The 23,884-nt window shown below is 38.6% G+C and overlaps 1 protein-coding gene across 1 annotated transcript in view; it reads left to right on the plus strand.

Moving 5' to 3' along the window:
* The window catches only part of AGPS (alkylglycerone phosphate synthase), a 139,446-nt gene that overhangs the window by 9,425 nt on the left and 106,137 nt on the right, over window positions 1-23,884 (plus strand). The window contains exon 2 of the mRNA XM_062188360.1: window positions 15,539-15,628. Within this exon, the coding sequence (XP_062044344.1) occupies window positions 15,539-15,628 (90 nt within the window). The remainder of the gene's footprint in view (window positions 1-15,538; window positions 15,629-23,884) is intronic.

The following is a 23,884-nucleotide window of genomic DNA, read 5'->3' on the forward strand; positions in this document are numbered from 1 at the left end:
AATGACATCCACTTGAATTCTCTTAGAACTTTAACTCATCGAGACACATTATATTGACTGAATGTTTTGCCGTATGCTCCAATTTTGTAAATCACTGCATAGTGGAGTCCCTATCATAATCAAAATGTTCTATAATCTGTGTTACCCATTATGGAAACCAGTAACCACATGTGGCCATTAAGCATGTGAGATATGGCTAGTGTGACTGAAGAACTGAATTTTAAATTTTGTTCCATTTTAATTAAATTTAAATAGACACAAATGGTTACTGATACCATGTTGAATAGGACAGCTGTAGACTGAAACTTAACTCATTCTGTATTATTTTTCTTCCCCAAATGGAGTTACTTTTCTGGGTTTTCTTCACTTAGTTAAAACTAGTCCCACAGTCACATCCCTCAAACCCTAATCTTCAAGATTGTTTAATTTTTTTCCTTTTAAGACTGAACTCTTAATTTTTCAAACTAAAAAGTCTACATTTGCCTTGCTGTTTATTCATGTCATCTGATCTTCACAGCTACCCATTTCACAGATCAGGACACTTGGCAGACAATAGTCACTTTCTGGCTTAAGAGTAGTAGAGCTTAGACTTGAATTTAGATCATTTATCTCAAGTCTAAAGCTTTCTTTTTGATATACAGATATCACCAAGTCCTATTCATTTTCTTTCACAGTCTTCCACATTTCTTGCACATTAAACAAGTACTTACTCATCAGTTGTTGTTTAAGTACTTGGTCTACATCAGTGGACACAATGGACAAAGATCTCTGCTGTCTTGGAGCTTATATTCTGAAAGCTGAAATGGATAATCAGCACAATAAAGAAGTAAATTATTAAGTATCTTAAAGTGTGGTGAATGTTTTGGAAGAAAAAAAAATGTGCAGAGTTAGGGTTCAAATTTTAAATGGGATATCACTGAGAGTGTGACATTTGCCTAAATATTTGGAGATGAGAATTTAGCCAAATGAATAGTAGGTCAGTGAGTTTTCCAAGCTGAAGAATAGTGTGTGCAAATACCCTAAGGGAAAGTGGACATGTGACATTTTAGGAGAGTAGCAAGGAGACTATAGAATAGCTGGAATCAGTTTACATCCTTACCTCTCACCATTGCTTAAAGTCTGTACCTTTTATTTTTGTAAGAGGAATGTCTCCACATCTTACTTTCTTATTTTTAGTATATTTTTATTAACTTGAAAGACATGGAGAAAGAGAGAGTGAAAGGGAGAGATCTCATCCATTGGTTTACTCCCCATTTACCCACAACAGCCAGAGCTGGGTCAGGCAAAAGCCAGGAGCTGGGAACTCCATCCAGGTGCCTCTTGTGGGTGACAGGGACCCATATGTGAGCCATCACCTGCTGCATCTCTGGCTGCACATTAGCAGGAAGCTGGACTAGGAAGTGGAGCAGCTGGGACTGGAACCAGCATCCATATGGGATGCCAGCAATGCAGGTTGCAGCTTTACCTGCTGCGCCACAGCACCAACGCCATTTTTGAGCATTTTTGAGCACACCTTTCCCTCGTGCCTTTCTTTGGAAGATCTTTGTTGATTGACACCAGATTGCAGGGTCTATTGATTTTGGGATCTTTTCTTATTAATTTTGTAAATTAAGGATGTATTGATCCACATTGTATTAGTTACCTTTTCTTCATGATTTCTCTGGTTATGAACAATAACTGTAAAATTCTGTTTAGTGCTCAAGGTCATATAATATGTAGGTATTGAGCTTTTAATTCATTTAAATTAGCTAGGATATCTCCTGCCATCTCCTTACTTTCATCTACCCAGGGTTGTTGAAAGTTTCTTTAGTGTCTTCTATTTGTTAAGCACTAGAGAGGAAAAACCTAGTTTTTTGCTTTCTAGGATACATAGATGTGTTAAGGAAGACTCATGTGTCTTCTATTACTGTATGGTGCCCAGTGTTAGAATGGAGACAGGGGAGTGGTGACTGGTACAGAACTTAGAAGGGCAACTTCATTTTAAAGACAAGACTAGGAGGGTTGGAAGAGTGCTATTCTATGTTAAGATGCTTTGCAGAAATTCTTAAATCTGAGAGTGAAAACATTGATGAAAACATTTGGATGAGAACAGAATCAGAAGACTTAGGGTAGGAAAATGTGAATATAATGTTCATGAAGCCAATGTGGCAGTTGGCAGTAGTAATAATAGGGGCCTTCAGCCATCTGGATAGCATTTAGATGTCTTACTCGGCTAGCAGCAGAATGTCTGGCAATTATTTTTCAATTATAAGAAAATGGAAGGGTAAATAATTTTGTTATTCTGAAACATTATACATTCTATTGCAGAAAAAATAGAAATAATGGATAATCAAAGTGAACACAGATATTCGAACTAAGAGATAATCAATCACCTTGGCATAAATCCTTTCAGACATAAGCATATGTGTGTAAGGTTATGCAGTAGTACTGTCTTGAAGCCACTATTTTCATTTACTATCCTGTGTATAACTTTCCATGTGAAGAAATATTAATGTACAACATCATTTTTAGTGACTCAGAGTATTATATTATACATATGACTATAATTTATTTAACCAGTAGTGTATTACATTTATTTGTTTCCAGTTTTCCCTGTTATAAAGAATGCTGTGGTAAGTGTTTTACAAAAAATTCCTTAATTATTTCTTTAGGGCACAGTTTTAAAAAGAGCATTGGCATACATCATTCGTTCATCTCATTGAGCAAAGACAAAAATAAAGGACAACTGTATGTTAGGACTTAATCTAAGAATAAAGAAAAATAATTAGGGTCCTTGAGAAAATACTGCGTTGTATTTGAGCAGATTTATAACATCAAAATTAAGAAAGTAGCTTTCTATAAATTCAGTTAAATAGGAAACTAAATGTTTTGGCCTGAGTTTCTAAGAAGAAACCAAAACATAACTACAGGGAACCTTGGAAACATTGCTTAACCTTGTCCAGGTCTCTGTGATGATGAGGAGTGGGAGCTGAGGCAGCTGGCTTAGATATACCATTCAAGCCACTTCTTGCTATCAGTAAGTAATGTACAAGCCAAGCTTATTCACAATGCTTCTATATGCTGCTCAGGCAAATCCCATTATATGAAGTGATGTACTTTAAGGATTATGGTGACAGCAGTTGTTATTTCCCTCTCAGCGTTTTATTTTGACTAAGTTTGAATATATTGCAAAGTTGACCCTTTTTTTTTTTTTAAAGAATTGTTTTGTTTTATTTTGAAAGACAGAGTTACAGAGAGAAGTAGAGCCAGAGAGAGAGAGAGCTCTTCCATTCCGCTGGTTCACTCCCCAAATGACTGCAACAGCCAGAGCTGAGCTGATGCGAAGCCAGGAGCCAGGATCTTCTTCTGGGTCTTCCATTCAGGTGCAAGGGCCCAAGGACTTGGGCCATCTTCCACTGCTTTCCCAGGCGACAGTAGAGAGCTGAATCAGAAGTGGAGCAGCTGGGACTCGAACCGGCGCCCATATGGGATGCCAGCACTGCAGGCTAGGGCTTTAATCCGCTGTGCCATAGCGCTGGCCCCCAAAGTTGACCTTTGCAATAAACACTGGTGTACAAACCACCTAGATTCTGCCATTAACATTTTCCTGTGCTTGCTTGTCACATATCTGCCCATTCATTTCTCCATCCATATGAATCCATGCTATTTTGATGCATCTTAAAGTAAACTGATAGTTTATTTTTGAAGAAAAAGTTCTGCCATTGTTGTTTTTTTTATATTGATTGGTTTTGATTTCCAGATAGTATTTGCTTTGTGTTCATAAAGTATTTGTGACTTCACAACTATTAGACTGCCAGTCTAATTTTGGTTACATTTCTAAGTTCTAACCTGCCATCTGCCATTTTCAGAAAGCACATGCTAGTTTGCCATTCCTGCCTTTAGATTTTATATAATTTGTAGCTTTTTTTTTTTTTTTAACTTTTTTGACAGGCAGAGTGGACAGTGAGAGAGAGAGAAACAGAGAGAAAGGTCTTCCTTTTGTCGTTGGTTCACCCTCCAATGGCCAACGTGGCTGACGCGCTGCGGCTGGCGCACCATGCTGATCCGAAGGCAGGAGCCAGGTACTTCCTCCTGGTCTCCCATGGGGTGCAGGGCCCAAACACTTGGGCCATCCTCCACTGCACTCCCTGGCCACAGCAGAGAGTTGGCCTGGAAGAGTGGCAACCGGGACAGAATCCGGCGCCCTGACCGGGACTAGAACCCAGTGTGCCGGTGCCGCAAGGCGGAGGATTAGCCTGTTCAGCCATGGCGCCAGCAATTTGTAGCTTTTCAAAAAAGAAATTCTTATTTTTTGGTACATATGTTAATCAGTAATGACTATAACAATTCATTTTAAGGACTGTTGGTTATAACAGAAAAGGGGAATTTATTGTAAGAGTACAAGGGCACCAAAGAACTCAGGGCACAAGTGGAACTTAGCTTCAGGATAAAATTAGGGCTGAGAGCAAGAAAGCTATCAGATTTCTTCCTAGGGTCACTTCTTGGTAGTATGTCCTATATACTTCTCTAAGTGGATCAATTTTCCTGTTTTTCTGTCCAAATGGAAAAGTATGGCCACTCCCTCACTCCTCCATGATCTTCAGCCAGTAGCAGAAAATAATTGAATAAACTTGTCCCAAATACCAGGGTCACATGATGACATTACTCTAATCAGATATTGCCTGGAAGGAGAAGGTAGTGATCATAGGACAAAAATGGCTGTGGAGCACCTACATATGCTAATTTACTATGGGTGTCTGCTTTGAAAGAAGACACGACCAGATCATCTGCTTCTCTTTTTGATGGTTCCTTCTCTGGAATCTTGCTCCATGTTTTTTTTTTTTTTTTTTTTCCCTCAAGTCACCAGTCTTTCTGTTGACTTTTTTTTTTTTTTTTTTTTTTTGACAGGCAGAGTTTAGACAGAGAGAGAGGGACAGAGAGAAAGGTCTTCCTTCCGTTGGCTCACCCCTCAAATGGCCACTACGGCCGGCACGCGATCTGAAGCCAGGAGCCAGGTGCTTCTCCTGGTCTCCCATGCGGGTGCAGGGCCCAAGGACTTGGGCCATCCTCCACTGCCCTCCCGGGCCACAGCAGAGAGCTGGACTGGAAGAGGAGCAACCGGGACAGAATCCGGCACCCCAACCGGGGCTAGAACCCAGGGTGCTGGCGCTGCAGGCGGAGGATTAGCCAAAGTGAGGTGTGGCGCCGGCCTCTGTTGACTTTTTCAATTAGTTAAAAGGTTGCTCAGGTAACTTTCTCAAATTGCTTTTTTTAAAATCCCTCCTAAAAATCATCCATAACCTGATTATAAAATGCTTAGTCATCCTCTTGATCCATTCCCAATACCTAATATTATTTGAAAGTCAGAGTTACACAGAGAGAGGAGGGGCAGAGCGAGAGGGGTCTTCCATCTGCTGGTTCACTCCCCAATTGGCCGCAATAGCTGGAGCTGTGCCAATCCGAAGCCAGGAACCAGGGGCTTCTTCTGGGTCTCCCATGAGGGTTCAGGGGCCCAGGACCTGGGCCATCTTCTACTGCTTCTCTGCTGCCTCTGCCTCTCTGTAGCTCTGCCTTCAAATAAATAAATAACTCTTTTAAAAAAATCTTTTAAAAAAATATTTATTTTATTTATTTGAAAGAGTTACAGAGAGAGGTAGAGACAGAGAGAGAGGTATTCCATCTGCTGGTTCACTCCCTAAGTGGCCACAATGACCAGAGCTGGGCCTATCTGAAGCCAGGAGCCAGGAGCTTCCTCTGGTTCTCCCACATGGGTGCAGGCGCCCAAGGACTTGGGCCATCTTCCATTGCTTTCCCAGACCATAGCAGAGAGCTGGATCAGAAGTGGAGCAGCCAGGACTCGAACTGCCGCCCATATGGAATGCCAGCACTGCAGGTGACGACTTTACCTGCTGTGCCACAGTGCCGGCCCCCAAGTGTGTATATTTTTAATTTGTTTGAATTCTGCTTTGAATTTGTTTTAATTTGTTTGAATCCATGGCTCGTATTGTCTCCTTTATGTTCAACATTGTTTTAAAATCTCTTTACTTTTCTCTATATCTTTCTACTTCATTACTTCATTGCCTTTTTTTTTTTTTTTTGACAGGCAGAGTGGACAGTGAGAGAGAGAGAGACAGAGAGAAAGGTCTTCCTTTGCTGTTGGTTCACCCTCCAATGGCCGCCGCGGCCAGCACGCTGAGGCCGGCGCACCGCGCTGATCCAAAGGCAGGAGCCAGGTGCTTCTCCTGGTCTCCCATGGGGTGCAGGGCCCAAGCACTTGGGCCATCCTCCACTGCACTCCCGGGCCATAGCAGAGAGCTGGCCTGGAAGAGGGGCAACCGGGACAGAATCCGGCGCCCCGACCGGGACTAGAACCCAGTGTGCCGGTGCCGCAAGGCGGAGGATTAGTCTGTTGAGCCACGGCGCCGGCTTACTTCATTGCTTTTGATTACTGTATAGTACTCAAATTTTACAGAATGCATTTTCAACTTTTTTTAAAAAATGCATTATTTCTGGATCTTTGTGTAGAATGGGACTGGAAATGGGAGAGGGAGGAGAAGGAGGGTTGGGATTGTGACTAGGTGGGTGGGTATGATGGGAAGAATCACTGTATTCCTAAAGTTGTACCTATGAAATGCATGAAGTTTGTATTCCTTAAATAAAAGGTCTCTCTGGGGGAAAAAAATGCATTGTTCACAGTTTTGCAAATCTCTCTCTCTCTTTAAAGATTTACTTATTTATTTGAAAGGCAGAGTTACAGAGAATCAGAGGGAGAGACAGGGAGAGTGAGATCTTCCATCCACTGGTTCACTCCTGAAATGGCTGCAATGGCTGGAGCTGGACTGATTTAAAGCCAGGAGCCAGGAGCTTCTTCCTGGTCTCCCACATGGGTGTAGGGGCTTAGGGACTTGGGCCATACTCCAGTGCTTTCCCAGGCACATTAACAGGGAGCTGGATTGGAAGTGCAGTAGCTGGGACTCTAATGGCACTCATGGGATATCGGTGCCACAGGCTGTGGCTTTACTTACAACACCTCAGCGCTGGCTCCTGTGTTTTCTGTTTTACTTATCAATTCTTGCGGTAATGCATCCATCTACTCTTAAAAATAATGCTTATGGAATTGTGTATGAATTTCTGTGCAGTATATGCCCATGAATTGTATAATTGGGTTATAGAATTGGTACTATAAGTCCGCTACAAAACACACCAAACAGAAGAGTGAGGGAGAGGGTTACTTTGCTGGGGGGTTAGGCAGGTAAATAGGAGCAGCAAATCCCATTAGGATGGGGGTGGAACTGACACAGGTGTTTAGGCCACGGGGTCCCCTGGCTTCCAGCCATGGCGGTGGAGGCTAGAGCCTGGGATGGTGTATTTAGGGTGTAGATCGTGCCATAGATAATACTGTGCCATTTTACTAACAGGTACTACCTATGAAAGCTTAGTACATCATTGTTCTGTTCAGTGGCTTATCAGTAGTGTATGGGTTCCTTTTCTTCATGCTAAAATCCCTTATATTTAAGCCACTTTGCACCATCACACTGGAAGAATCAATTTATTACATTAAAGGGCCAAATTTTTATTGTGGCAACTAAAGTTGGAAGCTTAGAATGGAATTTGGAGGGAAGATTGAAATTTGTGCTGAAGTTTATAGTGTCATAATTACATGGGAGTTTTGTAAGGCTTATTGTCTGGGGCAAGGCTTTCACCCTGTTGACCCATTTAGAAACCTTATCTTGTCAGAGTCAGTCTTATTAGGTAGTCTGACTTCTATTGACTGCCTTCACCACTTACCCACTTACCAAAGTTAATTAGTATTTAGATAGACTAATTGATGATGAAAAGTAAAATTATTGAGCCCCATCGCCATTTCAGTTGGCCTTCTCTGGAGGAAGTCAAAATATAATTAGAAGAATGTAGCTTCATGAGTTTTATATCAAGGCTAGAGGAAATACTTTATGCTTCAGATTTTTGATAGTGTCAAGCTATCCAAAGCCTTTCATTTGCTTTTCAGTTCAAATGTTGTAGCAATCACTGGGGAATGGGTAGCAGTTTTATTTTTTTTCTTTCATATTTTCTGGAGGGGGAGATTTTAAAGTACACGTAAGTTTTTGTGTTTGTAACTAAGCTATTTAGGTAAGTTTACCTATTTGAAAAGGAATTAGTTGTACTGTCGTAGAGGCAGCATGCATTATAAGTAGTTTTACAGTTCACTACTGAGTTTTTAGAAATAATTTTGTAGGACCAGTAGGTTGCCTAAAAACAGGATTTTAAATATATTTTAAAGCATATGCATTCTAAAGAATAAAAACCTTACATTTCATAGAATGCATCTTCAACTTTTTCCCTCCTCATTACACTTTTATGTTTATAATGATACTCAGCTTCAAATTTGTTTTTAAAATAAAGAATCCAATAGGAATAATATTTCATTTATAGGGATATTCTGGTGGTATAATTTTTCAGGGATCTATTTTATTGATGAAATTTTTGTGTCTTTCTAATCACTTTTTTTTTTAACTTTACTTTCATGATTTCCTTTAGTTTATCTTGCTCTTTAAGTACATAAGCATACTCCTTGATTATAAGGATTTTAATTAGCACAAAAATAAAATTAGTCACAGATTTTTTTTTTTAAATTTATTTAGGGGTCAGAGCTGTGGCAAACTAGTCTAAGCCTCTTCCAGCAACACCGGCATTCCATAGGGTGTCTCAGCAGCTCCTCTTCTGATTCAGCTCACTGCTATGGCCTGGGAAGGCACTGGAAGATGGCGCAAGTCCTTGGGCCCCTACACCCATGTGGGAGACCCAGATGAGGCTCCTGGCTCCTGGCTTTGGATTGGCCCAGCCCTGGCAGTTGTGGACATTTGGGAGTGAACCAGTAGATGGAAGATCTTTCTGTCTCTCTTTCTCTCTGTCTGTAACTCTACCTCTCAAATAAACAAATAAAATCTTTAAAAAAATATTTATTTATTTGAAAGAGTTACATAGAGATGGGGAGAAACAGAGAGAGAGAGAGAGAGATATTTCTTTTATCTGTTGGTTCATTCCCCAAATGGACCCAACTGCCTGGGCCAGAATCCAGGGAGAGACTGAGAGAGAGAGAGAGATTTCTTTTATCTGTTGGTTCACTCCCCAAATGGACCCAACTGCCTGGGCCAGAATCCAGGAGGCAGGAGTTTCATCCGGGTCTCCCATGTAAGTGACAGGAGCCCAAAATGTAGGCCATCTTCTGCTGCTTTTCCTGGGCCATTAGCAGGGAGCTGTATCTAAAATGGAGCAGCCAGGATGTGAACTGGCGTCCATTAGGGATGGTGGTGTTGCAGGCGGCAGCTTCACCCCCTTGCCACAATGCTGACCCCACGGATTTTTTTTTAAACTTTTGTGTCTTGTTCTACATATGGAATTGATTTGAATTTAACTGGTACCAAGGTTGGTTAGCTTAAAATCCAGCACTTCCAGCACTGTGCCTTTGTTTCATACTTAAAAAAAAAATTATTAGCTTACCGAACTTTTTTGTTAACCCAGAATGAGAGTAGACTAAATTGTTTTTCCTTATTTTCCTTATTCTCTAGTGAAAAATATCATAATTAAAAATAGTAATGATAAAAACCATGCATTTATATATTTTTGCTATTAGAAGAATTGTAATCTGATTAATTTATGTGTGAATAGACTGAAAAGCGAAAAATTCCCATTTTAAGAATAAATGGGCTGGTGCTGCGGCTCACTAGGCTTAATCTTCTGCCTGCGCCGCCGGTACCCTGGGTTCTAGTCCTGGTTGGGGTGCCGGATTCTGTCCCGGTTGCTGCTCTTCCAGTCTAGCTCTCTGCTGTGGCCCAGGAGGGCAGTGGAGGATGGCCCAAGTGCTTGGGCCCATGCACCCGCATGGGAGACCAGGAGGAAGCACCTGATTCCTGGCTTCGGATCGGTTCAGCGTGCTGGCTGTAGTGGCCATTTGAGGGGTGAGCCAACGGAAGGAAGACCTTTCTCTCTGTCTCTCTCTCTCATTGTCTAACTCTGCCTGTCAAAAAAAAAAAAATAAATAAAATAAAGGGACTTTATGATCTTATTAATAATAAAGCTAAATCTAAACATTTTACTTAGAGATTATGCAAGTAATGGCCTTGGGAAGTGGAAAATACTGAGTATGTATATCATATATATCATGGGAGGATACTGCCACCTTGTGTATGTGTGATGTTATTTTAAAAGTCCCTGTTTTCTTTTGTACACCAGTCAGCAGTGCTTTTGCACCATTTAGTATTGTGGTCAGAAAGAAAATGCATAAAACATTTGTTTTATTTTTCCATGCAGAAAAATCAAGCCAGCATTTTATGGTAGGGGGAGGAAGGATTTTATATTCTGAAGATATTAATTTTGGTGTAATCAACTCTGAGAGTTGGAATATATGAGATCAAAGGCAAATTGATCTCTGGTGTTAGTTGAAATTGCATCCATTTATGTGAATCTTATAGAAGGTTGGTGATTCTTTGATCATTCTTCAATTCAGTATTTGCAATACTTTGGAATTATTTTGAGTGGCAGAATTCCTTATGCTATAAAAAGTGTGAGGCATTTGGTTTACTGACACAACTCTATTCCCTGATTTTGAAATCATTTTCCTTCAGGTCAAGTTCAGAAGAATGACTACAAAAATAAAATGACAGTAATGCTCAGAAATAATACTGATGTGCTATAAAAGAGGGATTCCTTTAAATAATTTTGGTTATTTGACTTAGTGGGTTTCAGATTATTGCCTTTCTAAAGAGGAAGAATCATGAAACTGTTAGCCCTTGGAAGCTACAACTCCCATAGCTGTCTGACTGTGACTGATTTTGAACACAGTTTCTTTATCTGAGAAATGAGCAGTTGATCTGGTGGTTTCTAAGGATTTTTTTTTAATCTTTTATTTAATGAATATAAATTTCCAAAGTACAGCTTATGGATTACAATGGCTTCCCCCTCCCCATAACTTCCCTCCCACCCGCAACCCTCCCCTTTCCCACTCCCTCTCCCCTTCCATTCACATCAAGATTCATTTTCAATTCTCTTTATATATAGAAAATCAGTTTAGTATATATAAAGATTTCAACAGTTTGCCCTCACATAGCAACACAAAGTGAAAAAATACTGTTGGAGTAGTAGTTATACTATTAAATAACAGTGTACACATTAATGACAGAGATCCTACATGATATTTTTTTAAAAAATTGATTAATTTTCTAAGGATTTTTTTCAGAAAGGTTTGCTCTGATTTTAAAATGTTAATGCTGTGATGCCCTTCAGTTTACTCATTGTACTATTAGCTTTGCAATAAGTAACTTAAAATTTTAATATAATTGCATAGTTGTGCTTAATTATTACGTTAGTAATTTGAGAGAGTACATATATATAAAAGTTTAAAACTAGAGCCTAGGAAATTTGCCTACTTTTTATTTAACACATGAGTACTTGAAGCTATCAGAAGATTGGTTTATGGGTAACTGAGGTTTTAATTATATATTGTTTAAGTGACAATGCTGATCACCCGTGCATCCAACTGCCTACATTTCAACTTCTGAAAAGACTCTAAAAATTTTGTAAATGAGGTAGCCCATATGGTAAAAATTTTCTGACTAGGATTGCAAGAGAGAGAAAGGTACATTGGCCTCCAGCTGAAACCTTGGAAATTAGATATATACACAACTTGAAAAAAAGTTTTTTTTAAAGATTTATTAATTTATTTGAGAGTCAGAGTTAGAAAGAGAAAGAGAAAGGTCTTGCATCGGCTGGTTTACTCCCCAAATGGCTGCAATGGCCAGAGCTGAGCCAGTCTGAAGCCAGGAGCCAAGAGCTTCCTCTGGGTCTCCCACACAGCTAGAGGGGCCCAAGCCAAGCACTTGGGCCATCTTCCCCTGCTTTCCCAGACCATGGCAGAGAGCTAGATCAGAAGAGGAGTAGCTGGGATATAAACCGGCATCTATATGGGATGCAGTGCTGCAGGTGGAGGCTTAGCCTACTACGCCATAGTGCTGGCCTGACAAGTTGAAAATTTAAGGTCTAGGAGCCGTTGCTGTGTGTAGCAGGTTAAGCTACAGTACTGGCTGGTTGAAGTCCCAGCTGTTCCACTTCTGATCTAGCTCCCTTCTAATGCCCCTGTGGAAGTCAGTGGAAGACCCTGTATGAACATGGGAGACCAGGAGGAAGCTCCTGGCTCCTAGTTTTGGCCTGGCCCAGCCCCAGCCATTGCCACCATTTGGGGAGTAAACAAGCAGATGGAACACTTACCCCCAACCCCCTCTGTTTCTCTTTAACTTTGCCTTTCAAATAAATAAATAAATCTTTAAAAAAAATTTTAGGGCCTAAGATAATATATAAATCTCTCCATTGTGTAGTGTATGCAGCAGCAGATCTTTCCTGACCACTGTGATTCATTTACTTGTGAAGTGCTAAGAGTGAGTGAGCCTGTGCAGCCAGGTTTAGCTTTTACCTTTGGGACCATTTGGGAATAATTTTTTTTAAAGATTATTTTATTTGAAAGGCAGAGTTACACAGAGGCAGAGAGAGAGAGAGAGAGAGAGAGAGAGAGAGAGAGAGAGACCTTCTATCCACTGGTTTACTCCCTAGATGGCCTCAATGACCAGAGCTGAGCCGATCCCAAGCCAGGAGCCAGGAGCTTCTTCCGGGTCTCCCACGTGGGTGCAGGGGTCCAAGGACTTGGGCCATCTTCTACTGCTTTCCTAGGCCATAGCAGAGAACTGGATCAGAAGTGGAGCAGCCTGGACTCGAACTGGCCCCTGTATGGGATGCCAGCAATGTAGGCGGCGGCTTTACCTGCTACGCTTGCTTCCTGTTTTTTTCAATTCTAGGGATAAATTTAAGGAAAATTATTCTCATTGTTAAGCTATATAAGCATAGAAAACTCAACATCTGTATTGAAATGATTTCCCACTGCTTGGTGGTTGTATTAGCAGAGCAAATGGACTACGTTGATCTTTTTGAATTTATTTTGTATAACGTAGGACTACTGTTTTGTAGAGTATAGAATTCATGAAAATGTTTACATTCACTAATAATTAAATGCTTTCATGTATGAAAATTTATGCATATGGGGACATGTTAATTTATTGAAATATATATTATCCTTCCTATGTAAATTATTATGAAATATAAAACATTAAGTACATTATAATTTGTAAAGCAAAGAGAATTAAAACATGAAAAAAGTAAAGTGAAAGATAACCTGTTTTTAGAAAGTATAATCTTAAGGAAATTAGAATGTCAATCATGACATTAGGCATGGGGGTTTTTTGTAGAGTTTTTTGCAGAATTTCTCTTCCAAAACTTCCCTCTGTGGTGAAGTAGGAATGTTGTGAGATAGAGTCTAGTTTAAAACTCACTCATCTATAAAACTAGCCTCTGTATTAACACTAGAGGTATTTTAAAGTTTGTTTTTATATAGGGATATAGTTTTTGTTGCTGGCAAATTACAATTTTAGAGCCTTATGGAGTGAACATTGTGTTGCAGTAGGTTAAGCTGCTATTTGAGATAACTACATCCCATAATAAAGTGCCAGTTACTCCTCTTCTGATTTAGCTTCCTGCTAATGCATCCTGTGAGGCAGTAAGTACTTGGGTCCCTGCCACCACATGGGAGACTTAGATGGAGTTCCTAGCTTCAGCCGGCACATTCCTGGTTATTGCATGCATTTGGGAGTGAATCAGCAAATAGAATCAATCAGTATCTCTTTCTCTTTCATTCTACCTTTTAAATAAATAAATCTTAATTAAAAAAAGATAAAGCCTTTCTAGTTTGTTTCAATTTTATAAAGATGGAGATTCTAATACACCTTTTAATTACTTATATCTAGTTCGTTTGTTTTATGTTTGGAAAGCTTTTGAATTAAAGTAAGAATTATGATTGTAATGAAAAATATGCCTATCATTTATCATTTTCTCTGAGAATTATGGAAAATTAGAAGAATGCTTTCTGAGTGTGTCTTTGTTTATTTTGAAGTCTTAAAGCAGCAAATATCTTTCTAGATAGAGACGTTTTCATCAAGTTATTTCTATCCAACTGCACAGTTGAGTTTGTGGTAAGAAGATTCACCACCAATTTATTTTAGTAGTCAAGATCACATTGGAGAACCACATGAAAATATGTATTAGAAGATAGCTATGTCCCATATTGAAGTACTTGGTTTCAATTCTCAGCTCCATCTCCTGACTCAAGCTTCCTGACAGTGCAGACCCTGGGAGGCAGCAGTGATGACCCAAGTAATTGGGTTCCTGCAACTCATTTGGGAAACCCTGGATTGCATTCCCAGTTCCTGGCTTTAGCTGTGTGTCCTAATCCCAGCCATTGTAGACTTTTGGGGAGTGAACTAGCAAATGGGAACTTGCTCTTTCTGTCCCTCCCTCTCTGCCTGCTTACCAAACAAGTGACTACATAATAAAAAAAATTTTAAAACCCTTGTAATAAAAATTGACAGAATACTTCACTGCCCTGGCTCTTTGTGTTATGCATAGGCTCAGACCTCCTTATTCTTATGTGATATGCAAAATTGAGTGAGTGAACCATTGATTTTAATAGAAACTATTTTGAAATGCTGGTATTTTAGAAATTATAAGTACAGTGTTTTTTTTAAAGATTTATTTTATTTATGTGAAAGAGTTGGGGGGGGGGGGGGAAGTGTTCCATCCGCTGGTTCACTCCCCAAATGGCTGCAACTGCCAGAGCTGAGGCAGTCTGAAGCCAGGACCCTCTTCCAGGTCTCCCACGTGGTTGCAGGGGCCCAAAGACTTGGGCCATCCTCCGCTGCCTTCCCAGGCACATTAGCAGGGAGCTGGATTGTAAGTGGAGCAGCCGGCTCTCGAACTGGTGCCCATGTGGGATACCGGGACTGCAGGCTGGGGCTTTAACCTACTGTGCCACAGCATCTGCCCCTGAAATGTTGTTTTGAAGTGCTGAAAACTAATATTAACTTATGATATGTAAGTCAAGGTGGAGATTGGTAGTCACTTGGAAACTGAAGCATTTAGAATGTTTATGAATGTAACCCTGAGGTTTTTACATCTACTTTATTAAAAGAATTTACTACTAATGAACTTACCTTGTAAACTGGTCTTTTTCCTCCAAGCAACAGATTAGAAGTTGTGACTTTTCCCCTAATATACATAAACCTGTTCAAGTGAATTCTTAGTTTTGATTGCTGAATATTTTAGGCCAGCCTGTAATATAAACTCGAGAACATGTACAAAAATGAAAACATACTTATAATATAGGCATGTCTTATTTCTTTCTTCCTTTGAACGTATTAGATTTATTGGTTATAGCTCTCTGTGAAACAGTTGCTGTATATCAGAGTGATTCTGTATTTAGAGATATTAATATATAGACATTTTAGTATATACTAATTTTATTTAAACATACAATATTCATAGGCACAATGTCTAATTTTATTACTTATTAGCTTTTGAAAAAGTCTTCTTTTAAATGAATGTAAGGGTTGATAGTAATTTACTGTTCAGTGTTGAAACATTTAGCAAAGGTCTCATTTATACATTTTTTTTCTCTCATTAGGCAAGAAATTATGAAATGGAATGGATGGGGATATAATGATTCCAAGTTCTTCTTCAATAAGAAGGGGCAAGCTGAATTGACTGGGAAAAGGTAATCCTAGTTTGTTCTTTTTGTTTCTTTTGACTTTTTGTTCTATGAAAAATTTTAAACATGCATAAAAATAGAAAGGATATTACGTTGATCCCTCCTCCTGCAGCATACAAATTATTAACATTTTTCCATAATTGCTTATTTTTTTCAAGTAATATTTTAAATTCTGACATTGTCACGTCACCTTTAAATATTTATATATGTATCCCTTTAAAAATAAGGACCTGGGATAGACATTTGGTGCGGTTGTTTAAGATGCCTCTTCGTATGCCCTTATTCCTTATCAGAGTTTGAGATTAAGCCCTAGCTCCACTCCTGATACCAGCTTCCTACTTATGTGTACTTGTGGAGATAGTAGGTGATAGCTCAAGTGGGTGGGTCCCTGCCACTCACATAAAAGACCTGAATTAACTTCCGGGTTCCCAGCTTTGACCTGGCTCTGCCCTGGCTATTGTGTACCTTTGGGGAGTGAACCAGTGGGTGGGGGATCTCTGTCTGCTTTTTTTTCTGTCTTTGCCTTTCAAGTAAAATAAATACATAGATTCTATTAGGCCTTTTTAAAAAATTTATCATATACTACTTTCAGACTTCCAAAATAAGAAAAATTATATAGTATCTAATTATTTGATTCATGTTTACATTCTCTTAATTGTCTCATCAGTGCCATTTATGTGTTGTTTATTTAAATCAGGATTCAAACAGGGTCTACAGCAGCCATTTCACTACCCAATTCTCATGCCATTGGTTTGATGAAAGTAACTTCATATTTATATCTGACAATTTGTTAGTGTGGGATTTGGTTCTTTGTGAATATAAATAGTATTTTCAAAATTAGTTTTTGAGATAGCATTAAGGAAGAAATTAAGAAAGATCAGTCATTTGTGTGGTTGGCTTTCACATTTCTGAAATGTTTTTGGTAAGGTGTTGATAATGATAAAGAATATTTGTTCAGGGCTGGGGCCTTGGCTCAATAGGCTAATCCTCCACCTGTGGCACCGGCACCCCTGGTTCTAGTCCTGGTCAGGGCGCCAGATTTTGTCCCAGTTGCTCCTCTTCCAGTCCAGCTCTCTGCTGGCTCTGGAGTGCAGTGGAGGATGGCCCAGGTCCTTGTGCCCTGCACCCGCATGGGAGACCCGGAGAAGCACCTGGCTCCTGCCTTTGGATCAGCACAGTACGCTGGCTGGTGTGCGGCCGTGGCGGCCATTGGAGGGTGAACCAGCGGTAAAAGGAAGACCTTTCTCTCTGTCTCTCTCACTGTCCACTCCGCCTGTCGTAAAAAAATATTAAAAAAGAATATTTTTTCAGTCTTATTTCAATAAAACTGGAAAATATTTAAAAAGAATTTTGGAAGGATTTTTTTTTGAACTTTTATTTAATGAATATAAATTTCCAAAGTACAGCTTATGCATACAATGGCTCCCCCCGCCAAAAAAAAAAACAAAAAACAAAAAAAAACTAACTGATAGAATCAGAAAGGGAGAGAAAGATCCAACATGGGAAGCAGGATACACAGCAGACTCATAGAATGGCAGATGTCCTAAATAGCACTCTGGCCTCAGAATCAGCCCTTAAGGCATTCGGATCTGGCTGAAGAGCCCATGAGAGTATTGTAGGCATGGAAAGCCAAGACACCCTGGAAAAGAAGAAAAAAAAAGAAGACCTAAATGAAAGATCTCTGTTAGTGAGATCCCAGTGGAAAGAACAGGGCCATCAAAGATGGAGGTACCTTTCTCTGAAGGGAGGAGAGAACTTCCACTTTGACTATGATATCGGAATAAGATCAAAGTCGGAGAACCCTAAAGGCTTCCATAGCCTTGGCAACTCATGACTAGAGCCTTGGAAGGATATTTGTATTGTTGCAGTTTGTTCCAGATGTGGATGGAATTTCAAAATGGTTCTTAATTGATTTTAACCAAAATAGCCCCTACCAATTCTATATTTTTGGTTTGTCTATTGAATCCTGATGTAAATCTTGAAAGGACAGCGAGTGCAAATCTGTAATATTTGAATGATGGCACTAAGAAAGTAAATAAAACGTTGAGACTAAGTGAAAACATTGGATCTGATGTATTTTGATTCTGTTCTAGTATTACATTTTGATTTCCTATCTCTTGGACATCAATATGCTTAGGTTAATGTTTTTTAAACTTATAAGGTACATAATTATTAAAATTTTAGCAAAGAAATAAGTTTCATTGCTTTCGAGAAGTTACTTTCTTTTCAATATAATTGTTTTATTTTTTTCCAACTTATACATATTTTGTACCTGAAGTAAAATCCCAGGAGTAATAATTAGGAACTAGTTTTGATGAAGATATGAAAACATATATTTGACACCTACTTTTTGATATGAAAAATAAGTATTATCTGTATTCAAATCTCTCATCATTAGGCATGCAGAGGGAAGTTCAAGTGAGAAATTGTGTAGTAGAAGTTTCTGGTTGAAATTAAATTTCCCAATGTTCTAAATGTTGTCTTTCCTGTTTGAAATAGAATAATGTATAATACAGTAGAAACTTATCTATGTAAGATAGTGACTTTTCAAAATTTTCAAGAGGAAAAAATAACTTTTTGAACTTAGAAAACCAACTTCTCTCAGACACAGTTCTTGTTTCACTCTGTTTTTCTCTTTCTTTCTTTGGACCTTGAAGGTACAATATTTCTGTTCAATGAAAGGGCAAGATAGTAATTTGTATTTCAACACAGTGCCCTTGAAAGCCTAAGACACCTACAGTCTTCTATAATGCACACTATTTGGCATAGTGGTTTATGCTAGGAACATGTATGTCCTTGTGAAATGAGGGTTTAGGTGCAGAGAATATAATATACTTGATACCCATACCTTAGTGAGTTCCATGGGTTCAGTAACTGGTTCTTTTTTTTTTTTTTTTAAGATTTATTTTTATTCATTTCAAAGAGTTACAGAGAGAGAGAGGTCTTCCATCTGCTGATTCACTCCCCAAATGGCCACAATGGCCAGAGCTGAGCTGATCTGAAGCCAGGAGCCAGGAGATTCTTCCAGGTCTCCTCCGTGGGTTCAGGGGCTCAAGGACTTGGGCCTACTTCCACTGCTTTCCCAGGCCATAGCAGCCATAGCAGAGAGCTTGATCGGAAGAGGAGCAGCCCAGACACTTCAGGCTGGGGCTTTAACCCAGCTGCGTCACAGCTCGGGCCCCAGTACCTGGTTCTTAATCTGGATATTCTCGCCCTTGATCTGTCAGTTTTCTCAGAAGAGATTGAACTGTAGGGGTCTGATACATTTGCCACATTTATATAGTGATTTAAAAGATTGATATAAAAGATTAGAACCTCAGTTTTTTTGCTTATGGTTATTTTTTTAGGATCTGAAATACTGGTAGTGTCCTGTTTGGTATCTTGGAATCTAGAGAACAAAATGCAGCTCTTGTTAGGAGAGCATAAATTCAAAACAAAAGGAATTCCTTGGTCTTGATGGATATTTTATCCAGGTGGTAATGGACTTACAAAAGCCTCATTTCTTGGTATCGTTGACTCCTGAGACAGTGTCCGTGGGGGAGAAGAAAAAAAGGGTGCAGCTCACTGGAGAAGCCTGTGATGGAGACCAGAATGATTATCTGGTGTGTTCATTTGGGTAGAAGAAAATTCCCATACACAGAAATGGGATGTAGGGGTATGTCGTGGTTAAGCTGCATTTCTGAGGGCGCTGATTCTAGTTCTGACTGCTCTACCAGCTCCCTGCTAATATGCCTGGGAAAGCAGCAGTAGATAGTCCAAGTATTTGGGCTCCTGCCACCCACATAGGTGACCCAGATGAAGGTCTGGCTCCTGGCTTCAGCCCAGCCCAGCCCAGCTCCAGCTGTTGTGGCCAGTTGGGGAGTGAACTAGCGGATGGAAGAAGTATGTCTCTGTCTTTCCCTCTTTGTTTGTAACTCTGCCTTTCAAATAAATAAATAAATTTTAAAAAAGAAAAAAGAAGTGGGATTTAGATGTTCTGGGAGTGTTGGCTACACAAACAATAGACTAAAACTAAAGAACTGATAGTTTCCATTTTGATACATCCAGAAGCACCTTTAACTTATATTAGCACAATAAACTAAATTGTATTAAATTATAGCTTTCTCTGTATCTACTGAAGATTCTTGGATAATGGATAATTGGTGTATTTCTCTGTTATCAGAAAATGTTTACAAACATTCTTTAAGTCAAGATTTTTACTTATTAAATGCTTACTGAATTATAATACCCTTGAAAAAGGAATAGTTATATTTTAAAAATCATGAAGAGATTGAGGATGAGAGATGTTAACTAGTTTACTTGGGGTCACCTGCTCTGTGGGAAATTGGGGTTAAAAACCAAGTGTTTTAAGCTTTGTTCACAGACTGTTTCTGTTTTACTGTGCTTGTGAGTTATTTGTGAATAACTGGAGATCCAGTATGTTGATTCTGTTTTCTCTCCAAGCTCTGTCAGCACTTTTTGGTAGTCTTCGATACTCTGTACTGAAAGAGTGGAATTGGTTGTATTGTAAAAAGTCATCTTGTGATAAAAATGCCTATTGTTCCACTGAAAGGCAAAGGGCAGAAGCATAAGAACACTGTGATATTCTTGAGAGAGAAAACAAAATCTGTGTCTCAAAAGACTGAGTACAAGAAAATACTACTTGACTGAGCAGTTTATAAATTCACCATTATGTATTTATAATATGTATTAATAATATTAGATTGTAAGGACAATTTTTGAAGTTCTTTATAGAAATTTCTCTATCCTGGCAGTGTGGTAGACTGAGCAAATATGTACATTTTAACTTTTATAAATGCACAAGGTGAATAAAATAACAAAGAAAGAAATATAATACAGCTGGAAAGAAACAAAGGGGAATCCTTAGGTGTTAGAAACTGCCTGCCTCTTGGTGAAAATTTATGGAGGAGTTACCCTATTTCTGATCCAAAGAACACTGACAATATTGGGGTTTTTATAAGCAAGTGTAATCAATTATATTTATATTTTGGGGAGTTTGACATTTCATACCAAGCTATTAAGTTAGGAGTTGTTTTTATAGGTTGTCACAGAATTAGAGAAAAATAACTTCTTTTCCCTGAACAGTCTTACCTTTTGAACAGGTTTGTAATTTGTCACTTTATAAATTTCTAGGTTTATCATCTGGCACTCTTACTCTTCCTGGGTATAGATGAATTACGTCTTCCTTGGTTTAAGTATCATAAGGCAGTATTTTAAAATGAATTTTATAATTTATGTAAAATAAAATTTTGAATAATGTCACTCTTTGATTTTAATTGGCACGTGCAAAGCACAAGTTAGTGTATAAATGGAGAGAGAATTTGGATTTTTTTATACTTTGTATTTTCAGTGGCATAATTTTTCATTGAAGTTTTAAGATTTTTTAAGTTTTAAGATTATTAAGAGGCTATTAAATTACATCGCAATTATGGAACTCACTCTGAGAATGGGTAGTTATATATCCTGATATTTTTATTGCTTCTTATGCACTGCCCCAGAGTGAGTCTAAGTCACTTTATCTATAGTCCTGATGTGTACTTCCTCCTTGGATACTTAGCCTTTTTTTTCCATATAGATTGGTTTCACTGGTCTTGAAAAAATTCTGATTCTCTGTCGTCTGTAGTATGGTGTAGTTCAGTCCTAAGGAAGAATGGTAAATTAATTACACAGTATATTTGTCAATGAAAACTACTTCCTAATGTTCTCAAAATAATTTTCAGTTATGTTAAAGATCTGTTCAGTAGTCACCCTGATCCAACAATTGGTTTAGATGGTCGACTTTCCCCTTGTCACATTTTTGACAAAAGTTGCATGTTTTCTGCCCAAGTGTTTAACCTTGCAAGTTTTTTAAATAAAAAATTTATTTAACTTATTTGAAAGGCAGAGTTCCAGAGAGAGATGGGGAGGGAGAGAAAGAGAGAGAGAGATCTTTCATCTTTGATGGATGAATGGGAAATAATTTTGAGCAAGAGTATTCCAGATTAAACATTTTAAGTAGCTCGCCAGACATACAAGGGAGCTTCAGGAAATTCATGGAAGAATGGAGTTAAAAGATAATATGCATTTTCCATGAACTTTTTGAAATTCCCTCATTGATGTTAAGACCAGTCTAGTTTCAGTGTTGGCTTAATTGTTCTTTGATTTGGAATAGATAGTGACCACTAGTGTCTCTCTAATTTTTTTTCCTCTAATTTTCTTTACTCAAAATCACACACACAAAATAAAAATAAAAATAGTTGTAGGAAGACTTAAACTATCATTTTGGAAAAAGTTAGTTTCGAACTTACCTTATATAATATACATAGATCAATTCCAGATGAATTATAGACTTAAATTTATAAAATTATAAAATTTTATACTCAAAGTATGTTTCTGAGTTTGAGGTAAGCAAAAAAAGCAGAAGACATGAAGCATTAATTTAAATAGATAAATGTAAGTCAGTTAAGCAGCATTAAAATATGGAACTTATTTTCATTAAAAGATTAAGAGAGTGAAAAGCTAGGTCACAGAAGAAAAGAAAATGTTATATATATCTATCTATATATACATATATATATATTTTTTCTTACTCTGAAGAACTATTACGCATCAATCAGAAAACAGCAATAACTAGATAGGAAAATGAACAGAAGCCTTGAAATGGCATTCAAAACAGGATATTCAGATGGACAACAGACACTTGAATAGGTGCTCCATCTCATACATAATCAGTGGAATTCAAATTAAGACTAGGGTGAGATACCAATAGAATATCTCAGAGTTTCAATTATAGAATTTCTATTTTGTAACTTTTTAGTTTCTATTTCTATGCTAATCCTTTTCTGTTATTCATGGGAGGATATTGTTTCTTTTATCCTTTAGCTTAGTTACAAAAGCTGCTTTAAAATCCTTGTGTACTATTTCCAGTATCTTGGATTATCTTGGGGTCAGTCATTGTTTGCCCTTTCTCTTCATTTAGGAATTACACTTTTTGTTTCTTGTCTAGTAATTTTGGAGTGTATCATGGACATTGTCAATAATATGTAGTAAGAACTATGGATTCTGTTACATTCTTCTAAAGAAGCTTGTTGTTTTAAATCAAGAAATTAACTTGACTGATCTTAAACTTTAAATTCTGTTCCTCTGTGGCGGTGACTGAGCAGCTGAATTGTATGTTCAGTCGTTTTTAGCAGCTGTTTGAAAGACTCCATTACATGCTCCATACTTGCATAATTCAGGACCAGCCAGACATTCAGACTGAGTTGGTATGCAGGTCCCTCTTTTACTCTACTTGTGATTTCCTTGTATGCTTTCCAAATACTGTGTTCACTTCAAACACTGTCCCGTGGTCCTGAAGCCAGGAAGACTATAGGTTTTCAGTATTTTTATTACTTTTTGTGGCACTAGCTGGGTTTTCCTTCCGGCTGAAACCTGTTTAAACAGCAAAACCAAGGGTAGAGGCCAGCACTGTGGTGTAGTAAATTAAGCTGCTTCCTGCGATGCCGGCATCTGCTATAGGCACCAATTCGAGTCCTGCGGCTCCACTTCCAATCCAGCTGTCTGGTAATGAGCCTGGTAAAGTGGTGGAAGATGGTCCACATCCCTGGGCCCTTGCACCCATGTGGGAGACCCAGATGAAGCTCCTGGCTCCTGGCTTCTTCCTGGCTCAGCCCTGGCCTTGTGGCTATTTAGGGAATGAACCAGTGGTTAGAAGATCTCTCTGTCTCTCTCTGTAACCCTGCCTTTCAAATAAAGTAACTAAATCTTAAAAAAACAAAAAACAAGGAGTACCATTTAGTGTAGTGGTTAAGCTGCTGCCTGGAGAGCTTGCATCTCATGTCGGAGTGCTTGGTTTTGAATCCTGGCTGCACTCTCCATTCCAGGGTGTTGGGTCCTTGCCACCTACATGAGACCTGGATTGAGTTCTTGGCTTTTGGTTTCAGTCTGGCTCATCCCCAGCTGTTGTGGGCATTTGAGAAATGAACCAACAGATTGGAGATCTCTTTCTCCCTCTTTATTTCCCTCCTTCTCTCTGTCTCCACTGTTTCCCTTTCTCCCTCACTCCCTCTTCTTTTGTCTCTGCCTTTCAAATAAATAAAATGAATAATAATAATAATAACTGAAAAGAACAAAACTGGATACTCACAGTGGTTTTTCCTTAACTTCCATTATTTTTTGCTTGCTTTTGGTCTCTCTATAGTGCCTTAAGATAGTTGGGTTTTGTTTGTTTTGATTTGATTTTGTGTAGAGTTTACAGTTATACTTGAATGTGGGAGGGTTGGT

Source organism: Lepus europaeus, chromosome 1, assembly GCF_033115175.1.
Source record: "Lepus europaeus isolate LE1 chromosome 1, mLepTim1.pri, whole genome shotgun sequence".
Lineage (NCBI taxonomy): Eukaryota > Metazoa > Chordata > Mammalia > Lagomorpha > Leporidae > Lepus > Lepus europaeus.